This window comes from Notolabrus celidotus, chromosome 18, assembly GCF_009762535.1.
Source record: "Notolabrus celidotus isolate fNotCel1 chromosome 18, fNotCel1.pri, whole genome shotgun sequence".
Taxonomy (NCBI): Eukaryota; Metazoa; Chordata; class Actinopteri; order Labriformes; family Labridae; genus Notolabrus; species Notolabrus celidotus.
In genome coordinates this window covers 17031876-17056523 of record NC_048289.1, presented here as the reverse complement: position 1 = coordinate 17056523, position 24648 = coordinate 17031876, and the positions used below count along the sequence as shown (strand labels likewise).

The window sequence follows — 24648 nt, the reverse complement described above, 5'->3', positions numbered from 1 at the left end:
AAAGCCCACTAAAAAGAGAGTTAATATAAAGAGTACACTCCACTCTCCTCCGCATATACACCGGTGCTGATGGGAAAAGTGACAGAAATGTCTTGGGGGAAGAAAATGCGACATGAATTTGATTTAAAAACAATGATTAAAAAAACTTCTTAGTAACAAGAAAGTTTGCTAATTTAAGACTCATCTACAACCCAATCAATTTTTGTGTTATGGCATCCCCTGAGGGACAAAAAGACAGAAAGCCAGACGGATTTGATGGAATTAGTTACACTTGAGAGAAAGTGCCGGGAATGAAAACTAACATGCTTCAAACTTTCTTTCCATTTTTTTTATTTGTCCCAGACTCTCCTTCATCAAAGTGTTTGCAAATGTGCCGCCAGCATCACTGTCCATCTTTCCGGTCAATCCCCTCATTTCTCGTCTCCAGCCATTCATCCTCTCATGAATCATGCATGTGTTCCCTGCCTTCTTCTGTCCGCTCGGTTTGTCTCTCAGCAGGGTGCCAGTTATCTTTATCCAACCATCAATCCTCTCTTTTCCTTCCAACCTTCCAAGATCTATGGCCTCTCCCTGCGGTGATCGAGTCGACTAGCAGGCTATTAGCTCTTCCTGTCAGGCTGCTCGAGTATTCAAAGAGGTCAGACAGCTGGAGAGGAGGTTACTGCAAACCAGTGCAAGCAAAATGTAGTCTAAAACTGAGAATTCAAATGGAAAACCCAAGTCTTTGCAGCAGAAGAGTAACAATATGAAATACAGGGTTTATGAGATAGAACAATGCGTGAAACTGTGATCTTTTTTTAACAGTGTCTCTTGCTTTCTCTTCTTTATTTACTCATCTTTCCTGCCACCCTCACTGTGTATGATCTCATGAAAAAGAAATGTCTAAGTATGATCTTAAAACTGCAATAAAACATTAAAAGCAAGTACTTGTCTGCCAGAGACCCTGCCCACGTCTCTGGTGGCATCTAGGCTCATTAAAACATATGCTACGTCTTAGAGAGGAGCTGAGAGTAATAGACTCTGTGACCCATTTCTGGTCCTGAAAAGTGTTTCAATAATGTGCTTAGGTTGTTTACACTGACATGAAATCCTCCTGAGTTTGGCAAAATGGAACAGAAACAAAGAGATGTATCAATTAACAGAGAGATAAGAGGTCCGAGTCAAGGGAGAACATCCTTACTGTTTCATTTCCTTATCAGACTGAATGTTATCTCTCGCAATTATAAAAAAAACACAAACTTCAGCACAAGAATCCACACAGACACTGTAAACGTTTTCATCCTGGGGTGAACCAAATAGTGCAGAAATTTGCCTTGCCTGGGCTACTTCTATGTCTTCGTAATTTCTGTGTAACAGTGGAATCTGTGACTTTCTTTTAACAAGAATTGTAACACAAGTGTGGACGAGAATTACAAAGTCAGCAATGGAACACCAGCATAAACTAATCCATCAAAGTTGTAATACAGTTGAATTCATGCAGGCTCAGAAATTCCAATCATTGTGCAATTAAAGCTCCTGGGAGGAACTTTCAATTTGTGTCAAATTTGGTGCCTCATTGTGGACAAAGTGTTCAGTCTCATCTCCTGTAATGTTTTGTGTATGGTGTTTTCCGATGACAAATATCCTGCCCTCCTACAATTCACTGTGTATCATTGTAGGGGTAAAATGTCAGCAAAGGCTGTTTCCACAGCCTGCTGTACTCACTTTGTTTGACACCTACCCAGCAGCACAGTTTACAAGCACTATAATTAACACTATGAAAATGAACAACCATTGACCATATGGTTTCTCTTTCTTTCATATATCATATAGATGCATCAGTATTTATTTTGTTTCGTAACAAGCTAAAAACTCCTTACTGTAGCTTTAAAAGGAACCCCACAATATAGTGGCCTTTTCTATACATGAGATCAAAACCATGTCCATAAAACTGTTTCAATTTGAAACCCGGGCGCAGCGTTGGTAAGGACGGCACCACAGAAGATAAAGTGAGGACAATCGGAGTGAGGAGGAGGCATCAGTTAGGTAAAACCAATGTTGTCTTTGCAGTGACTACTCGTCAGTGCCAACTATGAGACAGTGTTTGCTGCAAAGATCTCCTCCATTTGTCAGCAGCAGTTCATGGGATGTTTATGGGTTATACTTTTGCCGTGTGATAACACTTGGAGGGCTGTTTAGATGAAAACAACAATAGCAATCTGCGAGTGTTGCTTAAAATATAACAAAATGTAGCGTGGATTTTTTTAGGGCATACATATAAATGATAATAATGGTAATCAAATAATACCAACACGTCTCATTATGCAGCCTGTCTTTTAAGAAATACTGCCAGGCAAAAGTATGGTCAGAATAAATGGAACAAATTTTGATTTAAATGTGGAATATAAACACTGCTGTAATAATAGAAAATGTCACATAAATGCTCTGTGACAAAGCTTTGAAACCGCTGTTTCCCTCATGTAAATATCCAGCTCAGCACAGCAGTGAGTTGGGATCTGTGATAATAACTTCCCCCCTCTAAGGGAGGATGAATCAGATCCTACAGGTGGATTTTGTGCTGAGTTCTATTTGAACAGGAGGAGAAGGAGCAGGGGCAGCAGCACCTTCAGATTAGATCTGTGGAGTGTAATCAGAGAGTGACCATGAAAAGCCACTGGTCATTAGATCTTCTACTCTCCTGTAGTTAAGTTATAACTGAATGTCTTTATGAGTGTGCATATCCGTACCTGTACTTGCAACACCGAGGTGAAAGTTTTAGCATCCTCTGCAACACCTCCGATGAACAGAGGTCTTGTGAAGACTGGATGATGGTCGTTCTCATCCTGGATGTCGATCACCACCTTGGCTGTGTTAGCTAAGACACAAATAGAAACACAATTATAGCGAGTTACAGTACAGTTGGAAGCTTTTGTGTTGCACTCTATGTTCTCTGGGGAACATGCTGTTAGTTGACTGCATGGAATTTCTGTTGCTGTTGTTGTGATGTCGTACCGTAATACCGTTGAACTACATTTTGATGGGATTGAACTTTTGGAAAATCTTTTATAGGGTTGCAGCACAGATTTCTGGGGATTTCTTTGAGATGGAAAGCTTTCACTTTTTTAAGACACACAGTTTGTTTAAAGATGCAAGCAACAGGGACAAGTTAGAGAAAAAAAATTAGTGTGTGATAATCAATTGATGTTTATCACTTGCAAGGCAGACCAGACAGATTCATCAATGCAGCTCTAACAGGTTCAGGCCTGCGGTTGTGAACCTGCAGTCTTACCTGTGACACATGTCAACAAGAAAAGCAACAGAAGCATTCGAGTGTTATCTCTGCAAGGGAAAGTCACACCTCTGCAGTGGTCACAACAACCACATTTCTTCAGTTGTCACAAGTATTATAGTGGATTATAGTAGCTGTCACTTAGGTGTTTATACTGACATGTCTACACTAAGGGTGTAGATTGGGGCTTCTATTGGTTTCTTGGGGCTTCAGGTTGCACTGATTCGAGAGAGTCAAATTGGCATGACAATGACTCATGAGCGTCTGTGCGGAAAAAATCAGCTGCCATCATTGAAATGATTAGATGACGAAATGCAGATACAAGGAGAGTTAAAGCCCCTAAAAGCATGGATTAAAAATCCATGCATTTTTCTACAGCCTTAGCATAAATGAATAAGCAATACACCAAGCATAACTGTAGTGGGAAATCAGCCAGTGATATTCTTAGAAGGGTATTTTTTTCCATCGGTGTGTTTTGATCAGAATTGTTGGTCAGTGTTGTTAATCAAAACACATTTTTCAATGTGAGTGAAATTAAATGTGATGATTGATGAACATGTGACATCTCATATTTCAGCTGAGCCTCACTCTCTTCAGTCAAACCAGGAAAGCAAAGAGAATCAGAAATATAGAAGTCCATCCATCAAGTATCTGACTGGTTTGTTTGGTTAAAAAATACAGTGTTCTTGTGGAGCCAGTTTGGCCTACTGGTTAAGTTGTGCACCCCATGTACAGAGGCCATAGTCCTCATGTGAGTGACCTTGGTTTGAGTCCAACCTTTGCTGCATGTGACTCCCCAGTTTCTCCCTTTTCTTGGCTATATTCACTGTCCTATCCTCGGGATAAAGACATGAAAAATCCTCAAAATATGCTAGTTTAATGATTATTCAAAGGTGAGACAGTACAAGTCAAATATTGTTGGCTCAAAGGAAAGTTAAGCACTAGCACATTTATGGATGCTGCAAGTCAAAGTCTTAAAAATATCATAGCCAGTGTTGAAGATCAAGGTTTGCATGTATTAAATGTTAGAGATGCCTCAAAAGGCATCTTTCTGATGACCAAAAGTAGGTCAAGCTTCTCCGTCATTCAACCCAGCTTTAAATTCAGTATTAAGCAGAATTTATAGTGCCAGTGAGCCTCTGTCATTCATATTTCATGATTGCAACTTGGAATGGTTTTCATTCAGTCTTATCTGTCTAAGAACAGGGAGTTGTGAATCACACCCACGTGAAACTGCATCACAAAGCACCAACAGAACTCTGTAAAAGGGTGAGTCATGTGTCAGAAAGAAGGAACAAATCCCAGGATTGTGAACTGCTTAAGTTTTACTCCAAGAAAGAAAACATACAAACACACGCACACGCACACGCACACACACACACACACACACACACACACACACACACACACACACACACACACACAATATCTTTGGCACATAAAAAGACAAACAAACAAGCAGATACAAACAATGTGCTTATCTACAAGAGTCAATCAGACTCAGCACCGAAACGTCTATTTACCAGCCAACCTTCACTTGAATTAGAAAACTGGATTAACACATTGTTAGAATGCTATTGATTTGTTGCCTGATTAAAATGTGCACCAAGAAGAACTAAAGGAGATTTGCTAATGACTACAAATGATTTGTAGTTTTAATCTCAGCAGAACGCTTAGACTCAAACAGTGGGATGAAATGAGAGCAGCGTGTGGTAAACACCATAATTAAAGTAGGAAGAGGAGACACTGAGAGCTGAGCAACAATTAAGAAGACTGAAGATATGCCTTTAAAGACAGAAAGGTATAGACAGAAAAGGTGAGTAAAGATGCAGAATAGAAAGGGGAATATGGAAAAAAGATGCAGGAGGAAGAAAAAGAGTAACAAGAAGGAGAAGAGGAAGAACACTTGGAGTGAGTACAATGACCTTCATGAAATGACATTTCCATAACAGTGGTAACTGATATAGAACAAATGTTGGGAATTAATGTCAACCAAAGATTATTAAAGTACACCAATATGACTTTATGTCAGGACAATGTTGGGATTCTTCATCAGCTCAATGTTGGGAATTGATATAAGCCAGACTAAGGGATCCTTACAAAGCCCGGTTGTACAGCCACTACTGTATAATACATGAGGACACAGTCATCCAAACTCTATCGTTACTGTTAAGTTGACAGGCTTAAGTAACACAGTAGCTTGGGTACACACATACAGTTCATCCACAGCGAGAGCCCGGCTCAGACTGAACTGAAGGAAAAAATAAAGAGCTATCTAGTGATGTTTTTCCTCTAGTAACTTAGCAACACAGTATGTCTTAAAGGTATATTCCACAATTTCACCTGTTAGACATAATTTCCAAACATTGACAAAAAATTCCAACTTTGTCCTGAAGACATTTCCTCTTCATAGGCTGACGTTTATTCCCAACAATATTTGATATCCTTGATTGCCCACATTAGGCTGACGTCTATTTCTGACATTGGGCTAGGATCAATATCCTGTGTTGGGCTGATTCCATTGACCAAACGTAAAATTGACGTCCTTGACGACCTTGGGCTTATGTCAATTTCTGCTGTAGGTTTGATGTCATTCCCAACATTGTTCTGCGGTCATCTCCTAAAATTAGAGCTATGTTAAATCCTGATGTTGATAACATCAATTTCCCAATGATGATGTCATTTGCCATTTTAAAATTACAAAATTACAACATTTTGCTGAGGTTTTTTTATTACACTGGGCTGAGACCACACTGCAGATTTAGCCTTCCAGTTACACACTGTTACAGACAGCTCTGAGAACACAGAGCTCAATTTGCAGGGAAAGTGTCCAGAGGTTGGGTTAAACCCCCCTCTTCTCCCCTCCTCTCATCCTCCCCGCTGTGCTGCAGGAGGAGGCTCTACTCCTTTGGAAGGAGCTTCTATCTCCAGAGTACCAGGCTTCTCTGCACTAGCCAGACAGAGCACTCACCCAGCAAAAAACTCAAAGCCTGGATATCAACGAGGGCTGGTCCCAATGTGTACACCAGCTGCTTAATAATACAGTTCTGGTACTACACAGCAACACCATCAATCGTGGTGTGGTACTGCAACACATATACAGTCTTGTACCACAGATTAAAGGCTTTGTTAACAACCTGTGCAGAGAGATACATTTCTGGATCCTTTAGCTCTGGCCTCCTTCTTCTCTTGATAAGACAAAACAGAGTGTGGTATCCAATGCAACCCAAAGCTGACCATTTTTGATCTGACCTGAGCTAACAGACTTTACCTGGATCTTCATAAGCTAGCTGGTGCCTCAGCAGAGAAGCAACAAGGTTGTTAAATCCAGGACTCTCCACCTGTAGGATATCCAGGTAGAGATGTAGCCAGCTCCTCTTAGATTATTTCTGGTAGGTTCTTCCAGCTCTTTATTTTTTTTAACCTCTTTATCATCTCCTAAAAAGATGCCTGGTATCTGAGGCCATGTCTTTTCAAAGCCAGGCTTTAAGGGAGGCTTTCACGTTGCTCACTAAAAGTAAGGGCTTCCCTCTTTCCCTAGTTCACCCTTGCAGCAGACCACAGAAAACCTTTCAGTAACACTAGGTTGTGTGTTGACTTGTCAATCAGATATTCTGTTGTGTGGGGAAACCCCTGAGGACACCCTAGCATGCTCTCTGTGAATCATCCCAGAGAATGAAACGATAGCCAGTTTGGAAGCAAGCTGACTTAAGAAGGAAGCCATGCAAGAAAAACAGCCAAGAATAGTAAATGCTAAGTGTGAAATTAAATGGACTGCAGAAATGGAAGACCAACTTGTTGATTTGTGGTTATAGCAAGATTGTTTATACATAGTGTCCTTTAAAACATACCCCAATCACACTGACAAGGAGTTGAGTTGGACAGAAATTGCTACGACAAAGGATGGACCAGGTAGTTAAGCAGCTAGCAACATATAGCTTGTCAACTGTCATACAGTTCCCTTCCAATTGTCCGCCACGCCTGCTCACTCTTGCATTGAGGGTTCTTGGCATGTGCTGTGCAATATTGGTCATATTGTTGTATAGTATAGGAACTAACCTGCTACATCTGGCATTATTTCTCGTCATACGTGTGGTCTCTCACATTTTCAACATCGGTTCAGCTTTGAAAATCTTCTAGAGTGGGCCAGCTTGTGGACAGCATGATCTAAGTTGCAGGCTGCATCAGTGTGTGCCACCTGTACAAACATCCCATTCACTGATATGGCCAAACTCCACCAGCTGGTGCACCTGCTCTTCCTTCTCAACAAACAGAACCACAGACCTGTACGAACGTGCTGCAGACTTCACGGATCAGCTCTCCAACAGCCAGAGGATTCATGTGAGCCATTTCAACTTCTTATATGAGTGTAATTTAAACCACTCGTACTTCTTTTTTGTCACACATGCAACTGCAGAAAAATTCATTCGAGATGGATTTAAATGCAAAAAGAACTATAGACGTGAAGACTGAAGAAAGAAGAAAAAGAAACAAAAAGAAAAGACTGAAGAGGTCTTGCCTCTGCTTTTCAATTTTATTTCAAAGTCAAACTGATTTGACCTGTGCAGATCACTGTGTACTGCTGTTTTTGTCTGGCAAAAAGTCACAAGCTTCACAGATAAAATCTTCAATCTTCAAAACTGCATGCCAAATCTATTTGTTCGCTGTGATCATCGCAAACCTGTTTGATATTTTAGATTTAAATACTGGACAGTTTTATTGTCACAGTTCTTTGACAACCAATGAGTTATAAATCTAGAAGTAGAGGGAAAAGCATTTTTTAAAGAGCAACAGACAACAAGCTGGCAGAGCCTACAGGTTTGATAGACAGTTGAGTGGGAGGGGGGGGGGGGGGGGGGGGGGGGGGGGGGGGGGGGGGGGCTGTGTGAAAGGCAACAACAGCAGCCGAGGCCCCAGAGAACATGTATTCCAAGATGTACAGACAAGAAGAGTTGGAGAGAAGTTGTAAGAGGAAAAAAATAGAAGGAGAGGGAGAGCTCCAGAGAAAAGACAATGAGTGACAGAGCGAAAGAAAGAGTATGAACAAGAGGGAAACTACACAGCCTGTGGAAAATATCTCAAGATTACACAGTGGGTGATTTAAACTCCCTGTGGATAAGTGGTTATAATTAGGGAGTAAAATCTGTGATGCAACCCATTGTTAAGGAGAATGGTTTAAAAACATGAATACTTACTCTTTGATTGAGCTCGGAGGTTTGAGGACACCACATGCATGGAGTCTGCTTCTACCTTGAGAATGTAGCTAGAATTCGCTTCGTAGTCGAGTGACTTGGCTGTAGAAATCATTCCAGTCGTCTCATTTAGTGCGAACACACCTAAAGAGAGAGACAAAATGGAGAGACAGGCGGGTAGAAGAAAAGAAACGTCAAATATAGAGGAGAAAAGTCAGGAAGGTTGACACTGCATCAGTTTTTTCTTGTCATTCTTGTTGAAAGCAGTAAGATATTGAGTCAGCAGAATATGCAGTTTTACAGCGCAGACTGGATGTATAGACCTTCATCGCTGACAGTATATAAAGATGGGTGATGTGTCTCTTCTCCTTGTACAAAAGTGAAGCAAAAAAAGAGTACTCAAGCTAAAAAAATCAGCGAGTTACAGGTAATGAAGCAAAAGTGTTACAACCACACCTGGTCTCCCCTACTGAATAAAGAATCCTGTTACTTGATTCTGAGATAAACACATGCAGAAATAGGATCCTATGAACAGGCACTAATGGAGAGAGATGCCAGAGTGTGGAGGCTGCCATGGGATGGGAGTCCCGAGCAGTTTGGGGATGGTGCCTTGCTCAAGGGCACACCGACAGTGCCCAGGAAATGAACTAGCACCTCTACAGCTACCAGCCCAGTTTCTGAATTTGATCCATACTGAGACCTGAACTGGTGACCCTCTGATCAATGGTCCTTATGGACTGAGCTACTGCCTTCCCATGTTAGTCCTGCCATGTCAGTATTTGTTAAGTTTCCTCTTGCCCAAAACAAACCAACTAACCAACAACCAAGCCCCTTTCACTCTTAAACGTTTAGATTAAATTCCATTTTCATTCACTAATCCATATTTCATGATAATAATAAAAACAAAAGGAATAATAACCTTTATTTCAGAGCATCTGAATTTGAGATGTTCTGGTTTTACTGGTTTAATTGTAAGCAAGGTAGTCTTGCTTGACTATGTTGATACATTGCTTGAATTAGACTAACAGTAGCAGTCAAGCCACAGTAACAGTTACATTAAAGGGGTCCATATATATATATGCATACAAATACATGCTTGCAAAGATGGACTATGAGTATGCCAAAAGCTTTCACATCTCCATGAAATCATAAAGCGGTTCCACAGACCAGGGATCATATACATACAAAAGTATCTAATCTTTAGTTGACTGTACATATCCAGGTTTCTTAAACATGTTTGTTTCTATGGCTTTAATGAGATGGTGAGAAAGACTGCAAATTTCAGAGTAACTCCAGCAGCTGACAAAGATGACAGACCAGTTTTTGTGGCTATTTTTAGTGAGAACCAAGAGAGAGTGAAGTTTACACGCACCCCTTAGAGGGATGCATCCATTTACACCTTTTCAGTGTCTGACTATAATTCTTCTTTCCAGAGTCCACCCGTCATCTTTCATTGTCCTCATGCCAGAGACAATTCCCCATGAAGCAAAGATGTTAGTGGTGATGTCTCAGAACATCTTTGTGAAGATTTGCAGCAATCCTTTCCAATAAAGGGAATATTGTACACCAACCTTCCTGGAAAATGCTATCCCAGCACATGGAAGCCACTGCATGCCTTCACTGTCAGGGTCAAGCATTAAGGTCTTACCTTTCCTCCTTCTCTGTAATCCTCATATGCCCTTGCCTATTTTTGAAGAATCTTGAGTGATGACTCACCTGAACATCACCTCCTTCAACATCTCTGCAGAGCTTTGTGCAACACTGAACTCATAAAAGTGCGTACATCTTTCACTGCAACCTTACTTTAATATCTTTCTTTGTGTCATTTCCGAGGGACTCTTTCCAACAATACTTTCTGATCATGTTCTGTGCTGACAATTTCATTCACCTGAGGAAGAGTTGCTCTGACATAGTGTACAAATGCAAAAGTACAAGGTCCTAAATTATTTCCAACTACATTTGGAAAAGTCTCTCTCTTTGATCTGAAAACAAATGTCACCTTATTCCTTGTTTCTACTTAAACACTTTGCAGTTGAGCAGTCTTTGTAACTGAAGCTCCTGCCATCTATGCCCCATCATTGAACCCTCCTTCAAAGTAACTGAGATCTTTTCATTTTGCTATCTTGATAGGTGTCAGAATGAACTTGGCCTGCTTCACATTTTATACATGCCACAGAGCTTCTTAAGTCTAACATGTGTGGAAACTGAAACAACCACATGCATCATTTTTCTTCTCTCATTTGTTCAGCCTTTTTCCTGTAATTTGTCATTCAATTTATACTTAACCATAGTCAAACCTTTCAATTAGTAAAGTGAGGGAAAAAATGACAAAGGTTGTGTATTCCTAGTACCTAATATTTCCTCTGTCTACAGAAAACAGGTGGTTTTCACTTCAGATATGCTCTGCTAAAAAGCTACTGACTCTTTTCACAAATTAACCATGTATGTGAACCAGCTACTTTTTAGGCTGGAAATCAAGTCAGCCAACTCCTTGGGTGAAACTCATAGCGAGCAATACTTGATGTATGAGCACACTCACCTCCCTCGTTGCCTTCGATGATGGAGTACACCATAGTTTGATTGACAGCTGCTGCCATGACGGCTCCCACTGGGGTTCCCACAGCTGCAGCCTCGCTCACTGGTGGAAACCTGGGAATGGATCAGACAGTCGATATCAACCAATGGGAAGATTAAATATGTATATGTGGGCTGTTGGCCAACCTCATCTCAAGGGTTGACTGTGATTTGACTGGTTATATACAACTGAGAGTCATATCTTTGAAACAGATCGTAATTCTCATTTATGCTGACAGCTTTCTGTACCTGGACTTCCCTCCAAAAGATGAAGTGCATGTAAGCAATGTTTTTTGAGCTTGAGTAATTTAATATGTGGGACATCAGGTCTGTCCCTTATAAGTAGTTAATTTCTCAACACGTATAAAGAAGATCCTAAGGGAACTATTATGTTTTGCTGCTTTATTGTACACTAATAAACAGCAAACCACCCTGTAAGCTTGACAGAGTCTCAGATGATCCTTCAGTGTGCCCCATTTAAAAGCTTTATAATTAGAGCCAAATTATATAAAGAGGTCTCCTAGTCTCCAAGACAAACCGGCAGGCTGTCAAAATTAATAACAAACTGGATGAAGCTGTTTTTAATGAACATATCCGAAGATTCATAACCACTTCAAAAGAGATGGTGGACTCTCAAGTGGTGGGGTGGTACACTTTAAAATGTAAGTATTTGGTTTCAACTTAATCAAGTGGCTAATGATAAACAGAAAAAGGGGTAGGTACTGCCTACTACATACTGCGTTTGAATTTAGTATGTAGTATGACTGTTCTGTTTGATCTGTTATGCAGCATGCTGAGCTAGACGTCACTGGATTTCTGGTGTCGGAAAGCGGAAGTAAACAACGGCCAAGCCGATAGCGAAACTGCTTCTTTAGCATCCACTTTTAATTTAAAAAGTAAAGAAGTGGTTTATATGTAATTTAATAATATTCACAGCACATAAAAACGTAGTTCCCCCCTGTCAAAAAAGAAGAAAAAAGAAAAAGCAGAGCGAGTGCTGTGCTTTGTGGGAAACTGTATGCGAGGCAGACTGGTCCGATGCATACTGTGAAATTTTCCCGAATCAGTAGACATCCGGGGAGTTGTGGCATACAGCAGATTTTGCTCTTGTTCCCATACTACTTACTGCATACTGAATCTTGGCCAAATTAGTACATACTGCTAGTATAGTAGGCGGTTTTGAAAACAGCCTTTAAATTGTTTTTTAAATGATAGGTTAAGTTATGTGAAACTATATGTTGGCTAGTTCTGCTACAGCTTGCAGCAGGAGTGGCAAAAAAGGGTAGGGACGAAAGCAGCTGTTGATGGAAATGGGAAACCTTCCGTAGACTAGACCATCTCATTTGAATCCTTCAAAGGATGCAACCCCTGAATTGGGACACAGTTAACACCACTGGAGTTGCTGCTAGCTCAGTTGTTGCTCTTAGGGACCAATGTTGTTGTGGCTTAGTTAACAACAGTGTTCAGTGTTCACAAGGGTTTACCTGGGGGCCACATTATTAAGAGGCCTCCTTTTCTCCAACAGATAAGGTAATTAAAACTATTGAAAAGCAAGGGATAACATGTTTTCATTTTGTAAATTCTCTTTGGTGGCTCTTTCTTTGGCTGTGATCTAAAGGGATGGACTTGAAAATAAAGAAATGGAAGTTGAAGCTTTCTAATAAAAGCCAAAACTGATTCAACAGACACAATTCTGGGTTTGGTACAGCTGTAGTGTACATTGTGTTCAAACAAACTTGGTCTCACCCACCACATTTGGAACACAATATCTGACTGGCCGTATTAGAAGCCTGAACCATGCAGGCAACAAAATTAAACCATCACTAGCTTTGAAAAGAGAACCCCACCATCGTCTTGTTTTTGTCCACCTGCTTCTCATTCCATGTGGTCCCCAGTTTCCCCTGCTTACTACCCTGACAGATTTTCTGAGGATCTGGCAACTCTCACATTTCCAGCAGATTTCGCTCCATTAAATAAACCCAGTCCCGTCATTAGGCCAACCATCACAGCTGGCTAAACATTATGACATGGGCTACCAACTGGCTAAGCTATCAAGTAATCACATCGTGATGAATGGGGCTGTTGGGGGAGCGAATAAAAAGAGAGAAAGAGTGTGTGTGTGTGTGTGTGTGTGTGTGTGTGTGTGTGTGTGTGTGTGTAACCGTGTTTGAATTGATGTTAACTTCCAGCGCAGTCATTTGCTCTTCCAACCACCTGCTCTACTCAAACTCTCCTCCAAGCAAATATGTAATAAAGTTGACTTTTATTGAATGAATATAGAATTAAATGAGCAAACAAATGTATTGTGTTGGCAATGAAAGTTCTGTGATATTAAATCACAGCAGCTGATGTGAATCCTGTTCATACATTTTATAGCAGACACTTTAACTTGTAACGGTGAGAGAAGCACAGGTGTTACTAATAACATTAACAATGCCTCTAAGTGTTCTGGTAAGCCATGCTAGTGTGAAAATGAGTTATATGCAGAATACCAGGAAGCTGAAAGTAGAGCAGTTAAATTGATACCATTTATTTCATAGTTTTATAATCTACTTTTACATGTGAGTAAATGTTATATGAAATGATTATTGGTCTATTATCCATCTTTCCTTATGTTATATCCTTGCCAAACTCTTCAATACTATTCGTTCTTCTCTCTGTAAATCTATTTTGGGGTTATTTGCTGCCTATTTTTAAAATTAAATGGTAGACAAGGACAGTGAGATGTGGTGTCTAACTGCCTGACACATTTTCACATCCAGAATTTTCAAAACCTGGTCCAGCTTTTCTTTGTTTTTTGGTTTTTTTTTTTTTTATAAGAAATGTTTATTTGTTGTTATACTTTGGAGCATTTGAGCCTTTTTTTCTAATGGATAGGACAGATGTAGAGAGACAGGAAACGTGGGGAGTAGAGACTGGAGGAGGACATGCAGCAAATGGTCAAGGCCGATATCAAACTCGCTACCTCTGAAACAAGGGCCATAGCCTCTGTACATGGGGTGCACGCCCAGACCGTTATGCCAATGGCAAACCTCTTTGGTTTTGATCGGGGCGCCACCCAATGGAAAAAGCAGTAATTATTTTCTCTCTGCTGATCCTGTTCTGATAGTTTAAAGTATTCTGTAATTGTCTATTAACAGCTATATGTATCATGGCTTTTACGCACTGAGTCTATTTTTTTCCGGGTACCTTTTTTCGGATCCGTAATCCAACGTTGTCCAGAAACCTTGTGCAATGTTTCAAATGTGTTTAATGGACTATTCATTGTGAAAATTTGCAGTGCGACATCAAAAATTCATGATGATTTTGTGGTTGTTCCACTCACACACTGAAAATAGAAATAGAAAACTTAGGGCTGAATCTACTAAAGGTTTGCGTGTATAAAAAAAACGTGCACACAATTTACGTTATGAAATTGATCCTTAACAGTGGCTAATAGTATGTGTGAGGTAGGGACACACACATACAATTAATCCAAAATGTGCCATTGGTAGTCACAGTGACCTTCCCCATTAGTGGAGTTTGGAAGCCAGTGGTTGTCAATTTTTAAATGCTGACTAAACATAACTTCCAGTCTACCTGTGAACATGTACACATTTTTGCTTTGAGGTAAAACCGGGCATTCTGACATGAGAATTAATGGGACTTCCTTAGCCTTTGGAGCTAGTTTCAAGGACATAAAAAAGGCACTTCCGTCTACATGTAGTAGATCAAATAATGTCAAATCTACCCAAAGGCATCAAAAATCACAATGGCATCAATTTTGTTTATTTCATGACCAGTGTGAAACCTAATCAAGGTAATCACCCAAAGTTTAACTTGGGACGCATGTAAGTCTGTGGATAAAGATTTTTTCTTTTGTAGTGCACCCCCCAAAAAATAAGCAAAAAAAAACCAAGAATGATAGACGCAAATGTGGTCAAACACTTGAACTTGCTCTTCATATGATACCAAATAGCATTGTAATAGATTCAAGGAGAGAAACTTTACAACTACACACAACATGAAAATGACTATGATCGTGCCTTAATTCAATTCTGCAGTGAAAAAACTACAAACACCAAGTCTGCAGTCATATACAGTAGCTTTGCACCTCACCATTAAGTCTGTGTTTGTTTAATAATGGTGCAATAACATAAAACTATCATTTTGCTGCTTTCCTTTAACTGAAGTCATCGCTACTGCCAACCTCCAACATCTATTTCCCCCCTCTCAAATCCTCCTACTTGTTCCACACTAAAATTGCAATTTCCCCACTTTCACTCACACCATCCATAACCATATGCATTTCTTCTTCTGCATCAAAATCTCCTCATTTCTCTGTCTTCCACTACATCCTCTCCCCTCCAGCCAACAACCCAGCAGACCTCAGCAACAATGGTTATGCACTCCTCCACACCCCTTCTTTTTTATTTACAACAGCTATATCAGGGGTGAAGGAGAACACAATGAGAGCATGCCCACACTCACACCCACACCCACACCCACACCCACACCCACACACACACAGACACTGTTTATATGCAAACAATACACTCGTCCCAGCGCACACAACTACTTGTAGATGGGTCAAAATGCATATACAGGCATAAAGATGCACACAAGACCTCCTGCATGTGTTAAGTATATGGACTAGTACAGATAAGCACATGTGCACACAAGTACACATAAATTCAAGCACACGCACACAAACACACGCGCACACGTGCGCACACACACACACACACACACACACACACACACACACACACACACACACACACACACACACACACACACACACACACACACACACACACACACACACACACACACACACACACAGCTCATTATCAAGCCCCTGGCCCCCTCCTGCGCTCTAATCATTGCTGTCCTAACTATGGCAAGCTGGGCTGATACTGATAACAACAGAAACACAAACACACACACACACACATGGATTTGAACCACCATACTTGTGAGTACACTGCATTGATTTTAATTCATTCCCTGCAGGCCTACTCCTGCTGTTATTTCGACATATTTCTAACATTATCTTTAAAAATGAACAGCTCCTAGGACTTTAAACCCCAATCTTGGAAGATTTTGAGTGATCTTATTTAGCTACTATCATTATTTCCCTCCATCAGTTGTTTTTCTTTTCAGCCTGTTTCTTTCAGATACATGTGATACATAACCTTCGGCTCATCATTTTTCTTTCTCCCCCTCCTCCTCCTCCCACAGCTCCTTTCCATATCCTCATTTCTCTTCTTCAATTCTGGTTCTGTCACTTCTTCTGATATCTTTCTTTTTGTATCGCTTTGTCCACACCATCTACACTCTCCTCTGTGCTGTGCAGGTTTTCTGACTCTGAGTTGAGCTCTGGCAAAGTCTTGTTACAGAGGGTGCTTTTTTATTCATGTGACAGTCATGTTTGATCTGCTGTATGACATGTTGTATTTTGTGTAGGAAGGCATGCCTGCAAGACACGTAAATCTCAAGTGGGTTAAATCTTTTAAGCAAACTCAGCCTTTCTATTTATTTTATAAGCATCCAAGATGGGCATATGTTGGGATTTACTTACACTGTGCTGCATACAATCATTCTACATTGTTTAAAACCCAAAACCTACAACTTATATATTTAGATCTAATGGCTGGATCAACTTGACACAATCATAGTATAGAACCGCTGATCCATCCATCCATCCATCCATCTTCCACTGCTTATCAGAGTCTGGGTTGCAGGGAGATATAATCTCTCAGCTGACCTTAGAATGCTGAGCCTGCCCCTTGGTCTCCTCCCAGACGGACCTCCCCAGAGAGTAATCCAGGAGGCATCCTTACTTGATGCCCAAACCACCTCATCTGGCTTCTCTCGATGTCTCTCTCTACTTTGAGCCTCTCCCGCGTGTCTGAGCTCCTGACCCGATCCCTAAGGCTGAGTGTAGACACAGAATTCCCAGGCGCAGCCAAGTGGCAGAAGGTGTCCTGTTCGGGGACTTAAGGATCCCATCTCTGCTTTTTGCAGATGATGTGGTCCTATTGGCTTCATTGAGGAGTGATCTCCAGCTCACACAGGGACAGTTTACAGCCGAATGTGAAGTTTCAGGGATGAGGATCAGCACCTCTAAGTCCGAGGCCATGGTTCTCAGCCGGAAAAGGATTTATTGCCCGTTCCAGGTTAGAGGGGAGGAGTCTAAGGATCTCGGGATCTGGAACCATTGATTAAAATTAAAATTTATAATGAAGTATTTTTATTTCACTTGAGGCATGAGGTCAGAGAAAAAAAAGGAGATAGCTGTGAAGACACAAGGAATGTTGTCCGTCTCAGCATAGTCTTGTTCAATAACAGTAAGCAAAGGAAGTAAAATATGACTGTAATGACACTGGGAAAAAGCATGTACATTTTTTTTTTTTAGGTTTTTATTATCTAGGTAGAGGCACCTAAAATAGGATGTATGATACTTTGTCCTAACAGTATCTAGTTCTATCCAGGACCATTTCACATGAAGCATAATACAAACCTTTGACACTCTTTAGCACTCAGCAGTTTCCCTTGTCCCCCTTGAAATTGGCACCATTAGTGTTGAGAACATATGTTTAGTAGCTGTTGTCTGCTAGTCAATGGTAGAAGTTGAGTAAAGGCTCAATCATGCTTCCTTTATGTATGAAAAAAAGAGATGCATACGTTTTAAACAATGTTGTTAACCAATACATCCACTAGAGGGTGCCACTCAAAAATTACATCAGAGAGGAGGGGTCTAAAGTTTCTGACAACAAACTGTGCCACAGTGGAGGAGGTGTTGATTATATGTTTTCTTTCTTTCAAATTGCAAGTGGGGGAGTAGGGGGAGTAGGGGGAGGGAGGTAAATGCGTATAGCCTACTTGGGAGGGTTAGCTAAGGCCAAATATGCTTCTCTCGCTAGCTCTGCCATCCCAGTTCCATTTCTCAGTTTTCTCATTCCTCTTTATGTTGGTGTATGGATGTGGCAGGAGGTGAGAACTACCATGGAGGGTGGTTTTTCTGTGATGTTGGAGCTGACCGTTGAGCCTCCCAAAGTGTTGTAGGCCTAACCCAACAAAACACTGGTGAAGGGATGTGCCCAATTGACAACCCTGGATGTGCTGGCTTTTGCTGCCCAACTATCCCCATCTATCTTCATGCTTAGGGCGTAAAGGAATGTGTCTCTTCACTTAGCACTTATCCACTTATCCATCCATTAAGGCACATGTACCTTGTGTTTATTTGAAACATGTCTGCTGAAGAAGAGGCAAGTCCAAGTCAAAACATGTGGACATGGTAGTACCAATGAGAGAAATTGACAATGAACGACACTTCCAATACTCTCTGATGTCTTAGCTTGTATTTTGCTGGTCCCTATGGTATTGAAACTTTGGTCTGTATCCATTAACTTTCAAAAAAGGTGGAATATAGATGAAATTAAAACAGAGTACAGCAGGGCTACATCAGTATTCATGCTGGTATCGGAGCATAATGAGCTTGTAGTCAACAATGAGTGGTCAAACCACTTCGGGGGAATTTGTACCTTAATGGTCATTTATCAGGAGCAAAGTGAAATAAAAAATCACCAGGGTCGCAAAACTTTTAATAAGTAAATATGGCCTTTGGAAGGCTTTCTTCCAGAGTATAATTCTAACTAATTCACCGGTTATTAATCAGTACAGATAAATGATGAGTGTTAACCATCTATAGATTGATTTTGTCCTCTAATTTTATTGCTTGGGTGTTTGATGTAAAATGATTTAAGTCTAGTGTAGAAAATCATATATCTAATAAGTGGAATGTGGTCCTTTAACTGGAGTTAGTTGAATTTTCAACAAAAAGTTGTCACAATCCTGAGATTTTAGCACTGACCACTACATAAACACTTGAATGGCACACTTTTCTGTACATCTTCCTGCTCCCTCCTCAGCCTGTCCAGAGGGTTGCTAATTGAGTGTAGGATTTTCATTAGCACACTGTGGAGTGAGGTGTCTTAACTGCCTGCAGTAATAACCTTCACAGGCTGCCTGGACTTCTGTGAGTTGTTACTTTTTTTTCCTGTCGTGTCAATTTTTCAGCACTCACAGGCTTGAATTTTTAGAGTACATGTCCTCCAGAGCTTGCGGAGACATGCTGGTTGAAATCCAAACTGATATGGCAGGTACTACACTTCTGAAATAATTTTTCAAACCACTGAGGAACATAGCGTTAGCAGTTTGAAACAGTTGAAATGTTTTATGACTGAGCTAGTATCGGTTATTTTAATACAGTTGCAAGGCCATGTCACTAATCTATTTTCTCTGTTTCTTATTTTTGCTCCTCACAGTCTGAATAATCAAAATTCATTTTCTGCACCCTTCTGGCGCTCTTTCTTTCTAATCCCACATCTCTCTCCCTCTCCTACCTCTCACCATTTGCCGTTCACGTTCACACACAACCTCTCAATATTTGTCACTCCTCCTTCTTTCTGTCAATCACTCTCTTCGGTCTACACTGTGTCTCCCAAAACGATTCTCTCTTTTCCATGTTGTGTCAGGAGGTGTCTCTCAGTGTGTTTTTTTCCCTCACCTTTTGCCTGACAGTCTTGTCGTAATTGTCAACTGACAGTCAAATGGCTCAGTGTGTGTAACGCTGCCTGAAGTTGAGGGGAGCGTTGTTGAAGTCCTAATACATAAAACATATCTGAGACAGAGCGGAGGGAGAAAAGGGACTGACAGGATATACAAGGGCTGTTGACAAAAGGAGGTTATCAAAGGAAGGTGATATGAAGACAAGAATCATGAAACAAGAGCAAGAAAGGGCTGAAATTGTGAATATAGTTTAGATTTGTCTGTTTGCAGTAAAATATCTGAATCACACAAAGGGGTAAAACATCTGAGGGTCTATAAATGCAACTGAAAAAAATCATCAGTCAAGCATGTATTTTTGTGTGTGGACTGATGCAAGATTCCCATCTTCCTAGATCAACGATGCAAATTTATTCGTACCTGTATTCATAGACTAATGTTGTCTGAAAGTAATGTTGATTTAGATGGCAGTTTATATCTTCTAAATGGCCAGATATATGAGGCTTTCAACAGCACTTATGGAGCTTAGGAAACAAAAACCAGACTGCAGTGTCTGAAACTTTTATCTTCATCCATATTTGTGTGCTGGTGTGTCTCTTTGCATTTGGAGTTGTTTTAATGAAACGTTTGTGTAGCCGAAGTGTGACTAGATTTTAAATCTCTGAGTCAGTCTGAGAGAGACAGAGAGTGAGAAGAGATGGTAATGACTCAGCCTATTATCATTAATCAAAACTTAGTCTATTGTGTCCGTCTTCTCTCTCTCTCTCTCTCTCTCTCTCTCTCTCTCTCTATTATCATTTGTCCTAATTCCTTGTTAGATGCTTGACAGTAGCAATCACATGTATTACTTAAATATCCACTAAAATAAGAAAATTATGCCTCAAATATGTATCAACTGTGTTCAGAGTCTCATTGACACTGACAGTCATTACAGAAACAGCAGTGACATTGTAATGTAACAAGACAAACTCAATTATTTGTTTGGAGAAATTAACTTTGAAATAGCCTTTATTCTGCATCCTACAAAAGTCAGCTGTTTCCATCGATGGAAGCTTAACATTGTTTTTGAAACTAGAAACTTGTTAGGTGGCAGCCTATTGCAGCAGCTTCCATTATGTTATTTCTTAGATTTTGTAATTGGTTGGTCAGCATTCTTTTAGCAATAAAAATTGTATTGCTAATGAACACCTCTACCTCCCCCTGAAGTGTCCCTGCGTTTGCCATATATTTGATTTTATATCTAAATTTTGAACAACTGAGGAGATCATTTATTGCTGTTGAGCTGGAATTTTTCGATGTGTAAACTGATCTCTTCTTGAATAAGAGTTGGTTTACTATCAATGTATTTCTATATTGATTTATTTGATCTGATAACCTATGGCTATAACAGCTATTTCCCAGTTTGAATCAATGAAGCCCATCCATTAATCCATGCCCCTTGTCAATCAGCAATCCATCCCTCTTTCTATCCATCATCAATCCATCTATCAAGCAATCCATTGACCATCTATTCATTCATCAATCCATCCATCAGTCCGTCCGTCCGTCCATCCATCCATCCATCCATTTATTAATCTATCAAATCATTTATCAATTCTCCAATTCAACATTTTATCCATCTATCTGTCATCTGTCCACCCATCCAACATTCTATACATCAATCCATCCATCCTTCCAACATTTAGCCCTCAATTCATTCATCAATTGATCCATTAATTTTTCCATTCATCCCTTTATCGATTTTCCAATCCATTTATCCATGTATCCATCAACCATGTATCCATCATCCATCTTTTCATCCATCCACCCAACCATCCATCCATCCATCCTTTCAACATTTTATTCATCAGTAAATTTATTCATGAATCCCTCCATCCATCAATCCCACATTTTAGCCATACATCCATTCATCAATTGATCTATTCATTTATCCTTCTATCAAATTTTCAATCCATTTATCCTTGTATCCATCATCTATCCATCCAACCATTCATCCATCCATCCATCCATCAACTATTGTTTAATATTAGCTTTTGGGTGTCAAATACGAATTGACAAGCCAGACCGACTGATAAATGTCTGACACTTTTGTTGTTCAGAAGCTGCCTGGCCATCATCATTTTATCTCTTTGTTTTCTTGGTTGTCTGGTAATTTCACAGCATCATATTGTTTTTGATCTTACTAGGCTGATTTAACTCCTCAAATGAATACAAGTTTGCTTTAGTGCTAAACCGTACAACATGTATACATTTGGATTTATTTTAATCTCTTTGTAAAAAATTCTGGTCAATTTCACATGTTTGTTGATTAGATTGTTGTTGCTCATTACTTCTGTGTTTGTGTTGGACTGGCATACAAAATATTTCATTTTGCTTTGTAAGGGTGTGTATAACTCTAACCCATTATCATTAAGGGTCAGATGGCTGTCCAATAGTGAGTCTGGTTCTACTTGAGGTTTTTGCCTATTAGCAAAAAGATTTGAATTGCAGCTATTTTCAATACCTTGAGCATAGAAGATTTAATATTTGTGGTTCTATATAACATAATAAAGAAGACAGTGCAGAGCTGTTCTTTATTGAAAGTTTCCTGAGAAAGCTTTTGTTATTATTTGGTGCTCAAAGAAAATTAATGAAGCAATAGCAGTATCACGACTGTGCATTACAAAGGTTCAAAATCATTCTGAAACATTCATTTCTTTTGGTTGATGTTCATACTACACTGAACCCAGTGATCAAAGGTTATTTCAGGTTGCCACATAAAACTTCACAGCAGCTGGACTTTCAGGGCAACATACAATATACATTCTGTGTAAAACTGTCATGAATGGTTGCAAGTTTCAGGAATATATTCATAGTCTGAGTTATGCGATAGTGTTTTCCTTTGGCCCATTGCTTTTGAAATCTGAGTCATAACCAAGAACTGTCCCTACAATTTCAGTTTCATAACCAGCGTCCAGCGAAACAACAAAATTATTTACAAGAAAAAAGAGATGAGGAAGGCTAAATCTGACTGTGGCAACCTTCCTCTCCAAGGATTCACACGCAGCGGTTTAGTTTTCACACAAGCCTGCAGTATCAGTTAGTATTCACCATGAATCCTACCTTTCAGACATTAACAGTGGAGGGGTTTTATTTTCAGACATAAACAGACTGACATAATGGTCTTAAGCTGTTTGTACTGACAGAAAAATGAGCTGTCAGCCTGCTGCGTTCTGTTACAGATTTTTCCTTATTTAGTTTTCACATCTACCTTTAATACAGGCAGGTAATATTTCTATGGAAATAAGTTTTTCCTTGCAGAGGTGTTGATGGAGACATGCTAGATTATAGCCGAATAGAACCTGTTGCCACCTGTCAAATATTTTACACACCACTTTTTATGCTTTGTTTCCCGGTGTGTGCACCTTCATTACCTTTAGTTTGCTTGCATTGGCTGAAAATAACTTTTTAATGATGCTTTTTGATGCTTTTAAAATGTGTCCTGCATAATAAAAAGTAGAAAAGTCAAAACAGGTCACAGTCACACATGAGGCCATGAAAGGATGACCAACAGGTTAAACAAGCAAAGAAGAGTGTATCTCTGTATCTACAGTGTAGAAATAGATGTCAGTCTACCTGACTGACTATAAGAGAGTTATCTATCATCCAGCAGTATCTTTACAGTGTCAGCCTGCATGTCTGTGTATCTTCTTGTCCATCTGCGTCTCAACGCCTCTCTACTTGAGTCTTTACCTGCTTGTTTGCTTCAATCTACTGCAATCTGTCAGCCTGTCAGCTCATCTGCCACTTTAAAGACTTTTCTGCCTGTATGTTGATCTGTCTGCTGCCCCCCTACCTGTCGATCAACTTCAGTGTGTTTTTGAAATGGTTTACTCCAGCAGCATAGTCTCTGCTCTCCGTCAAAACTTTCTTGGCTTTTCTCTTGTCAGCTTTTCTTGCTCCTTACTTTTTACTTTCTCCATCTGAAATTCACTCTCCTAATCTTTTAACCACTTCTCTCCACTATCCCCTCCTAACTTCTTCCTCCATCTGTCCCCTCTCCTTTTCTCTACCTTTCTCTTTCTCTTCCATACCTCATCCCCTCACCCTATCTCACTCGCTATTCTCCCAGCTGCAAGCAATCTTATAAATAACAACACCATGGTTGTTTGCCATTTGCTGTCACAGTCGCAACATTGCCAGGAGCACTTGCCTGTTTGTGTGCATCAACAAAACAAGGTAACCTTTGACTGAATCGGTTAGACATACACCTGATTTGCAGAGCCACAGATCGGACGTGCTTGTGTTTGACATACATTGAGGTGGATAAGTTTACCTCATAGTTAAAACATCTGAGGGCCTCAGGGGGTTTCATTTTGGCAGCGAAGAAGTTTCATTTGATAGAAGATAGTTTACAGCACATGAAATTGGGTATTGCCTTTAAAGACAGACAGGAATGAAGATAAAAGTTTATTTAAAATGTCTAAAGTTTTTGAACCAATGTCAAAGGGTGATAATGTCTCTGTAACTGACAGAAACTAAAAGGGAAAACAGCATCATGAAGTCCTCATCAAAACTGGCCTTGGGCATTTCAGAGAAACTTTACCTATACCTTTTGAATATATTTTCAAGTTACATCCTCTAAGTACACAGTATAGTGTAAGACTTTTTAGTTAGTTATCAGGAGAAAAAATTCAAAGACGGATGAGTCACTTTTGAAAAGTAGTAAAAGATAAACTAAAGGAAAAAAGAGAAATTACTTGCTGCTCAACTAAGTTATGGAGTACCTCATGGTTCTATTCTCGGTCCTCTTTTGTTTTTTTCACAACACGCAGACTTGGATTACTTTCACTCTTGCTGTGACAGTAAGAACCTTAGCTTTTAATTGGTTTTAACAGACATCACTTCAAACTTCGGATTGACTTGCCTGACAAGATAATGAAGACGTGGTGACTTCTTTCAAATCACTTCTTAAAGCTCACTTTTATAGACTTGCTTTGTGCAAATTTAATACAGATCGCAAAAGCAAATCTACTCACTGCATAAGGAAAAAAAAAACATTTTAAATTTAGATAATTTGGT

The 24648-nt window shown here is 39.9% G+C and overlaps 1 protein-coding gene across 8 annotated transcripts in view; it reads right to left on the bottom strand.

The window, feature by feature from the left end:
• The window catches only part of LOC117829876 (protocadherin-15-like), a 245906-nt gene that overhangs the window by 46887 nt on the left and 174371 nt on the right, over positions 1-24648 (bottom strand). For all 8 annotated transcript variants that reach the window (XM_034707604.1, XM_034707609.1, XM_034707610.1 and 5 more), the window contains 3 exons: positions 11000-11109; positions 8464-8604; positions 2727-2854 (listed from right to left, as the gene is read on the bottom strand). In XM_034707604.1, coding sequence (XP_034563495.1) covers positions 2727-2854; positions 8464-8604; positions 11000-11109 — 379 coding nt within the window. The remainder of the gene's footprint in view (positions 1-2726; positions 2855-8463; positions 8605-10999; positions 11110-24648) is intronic.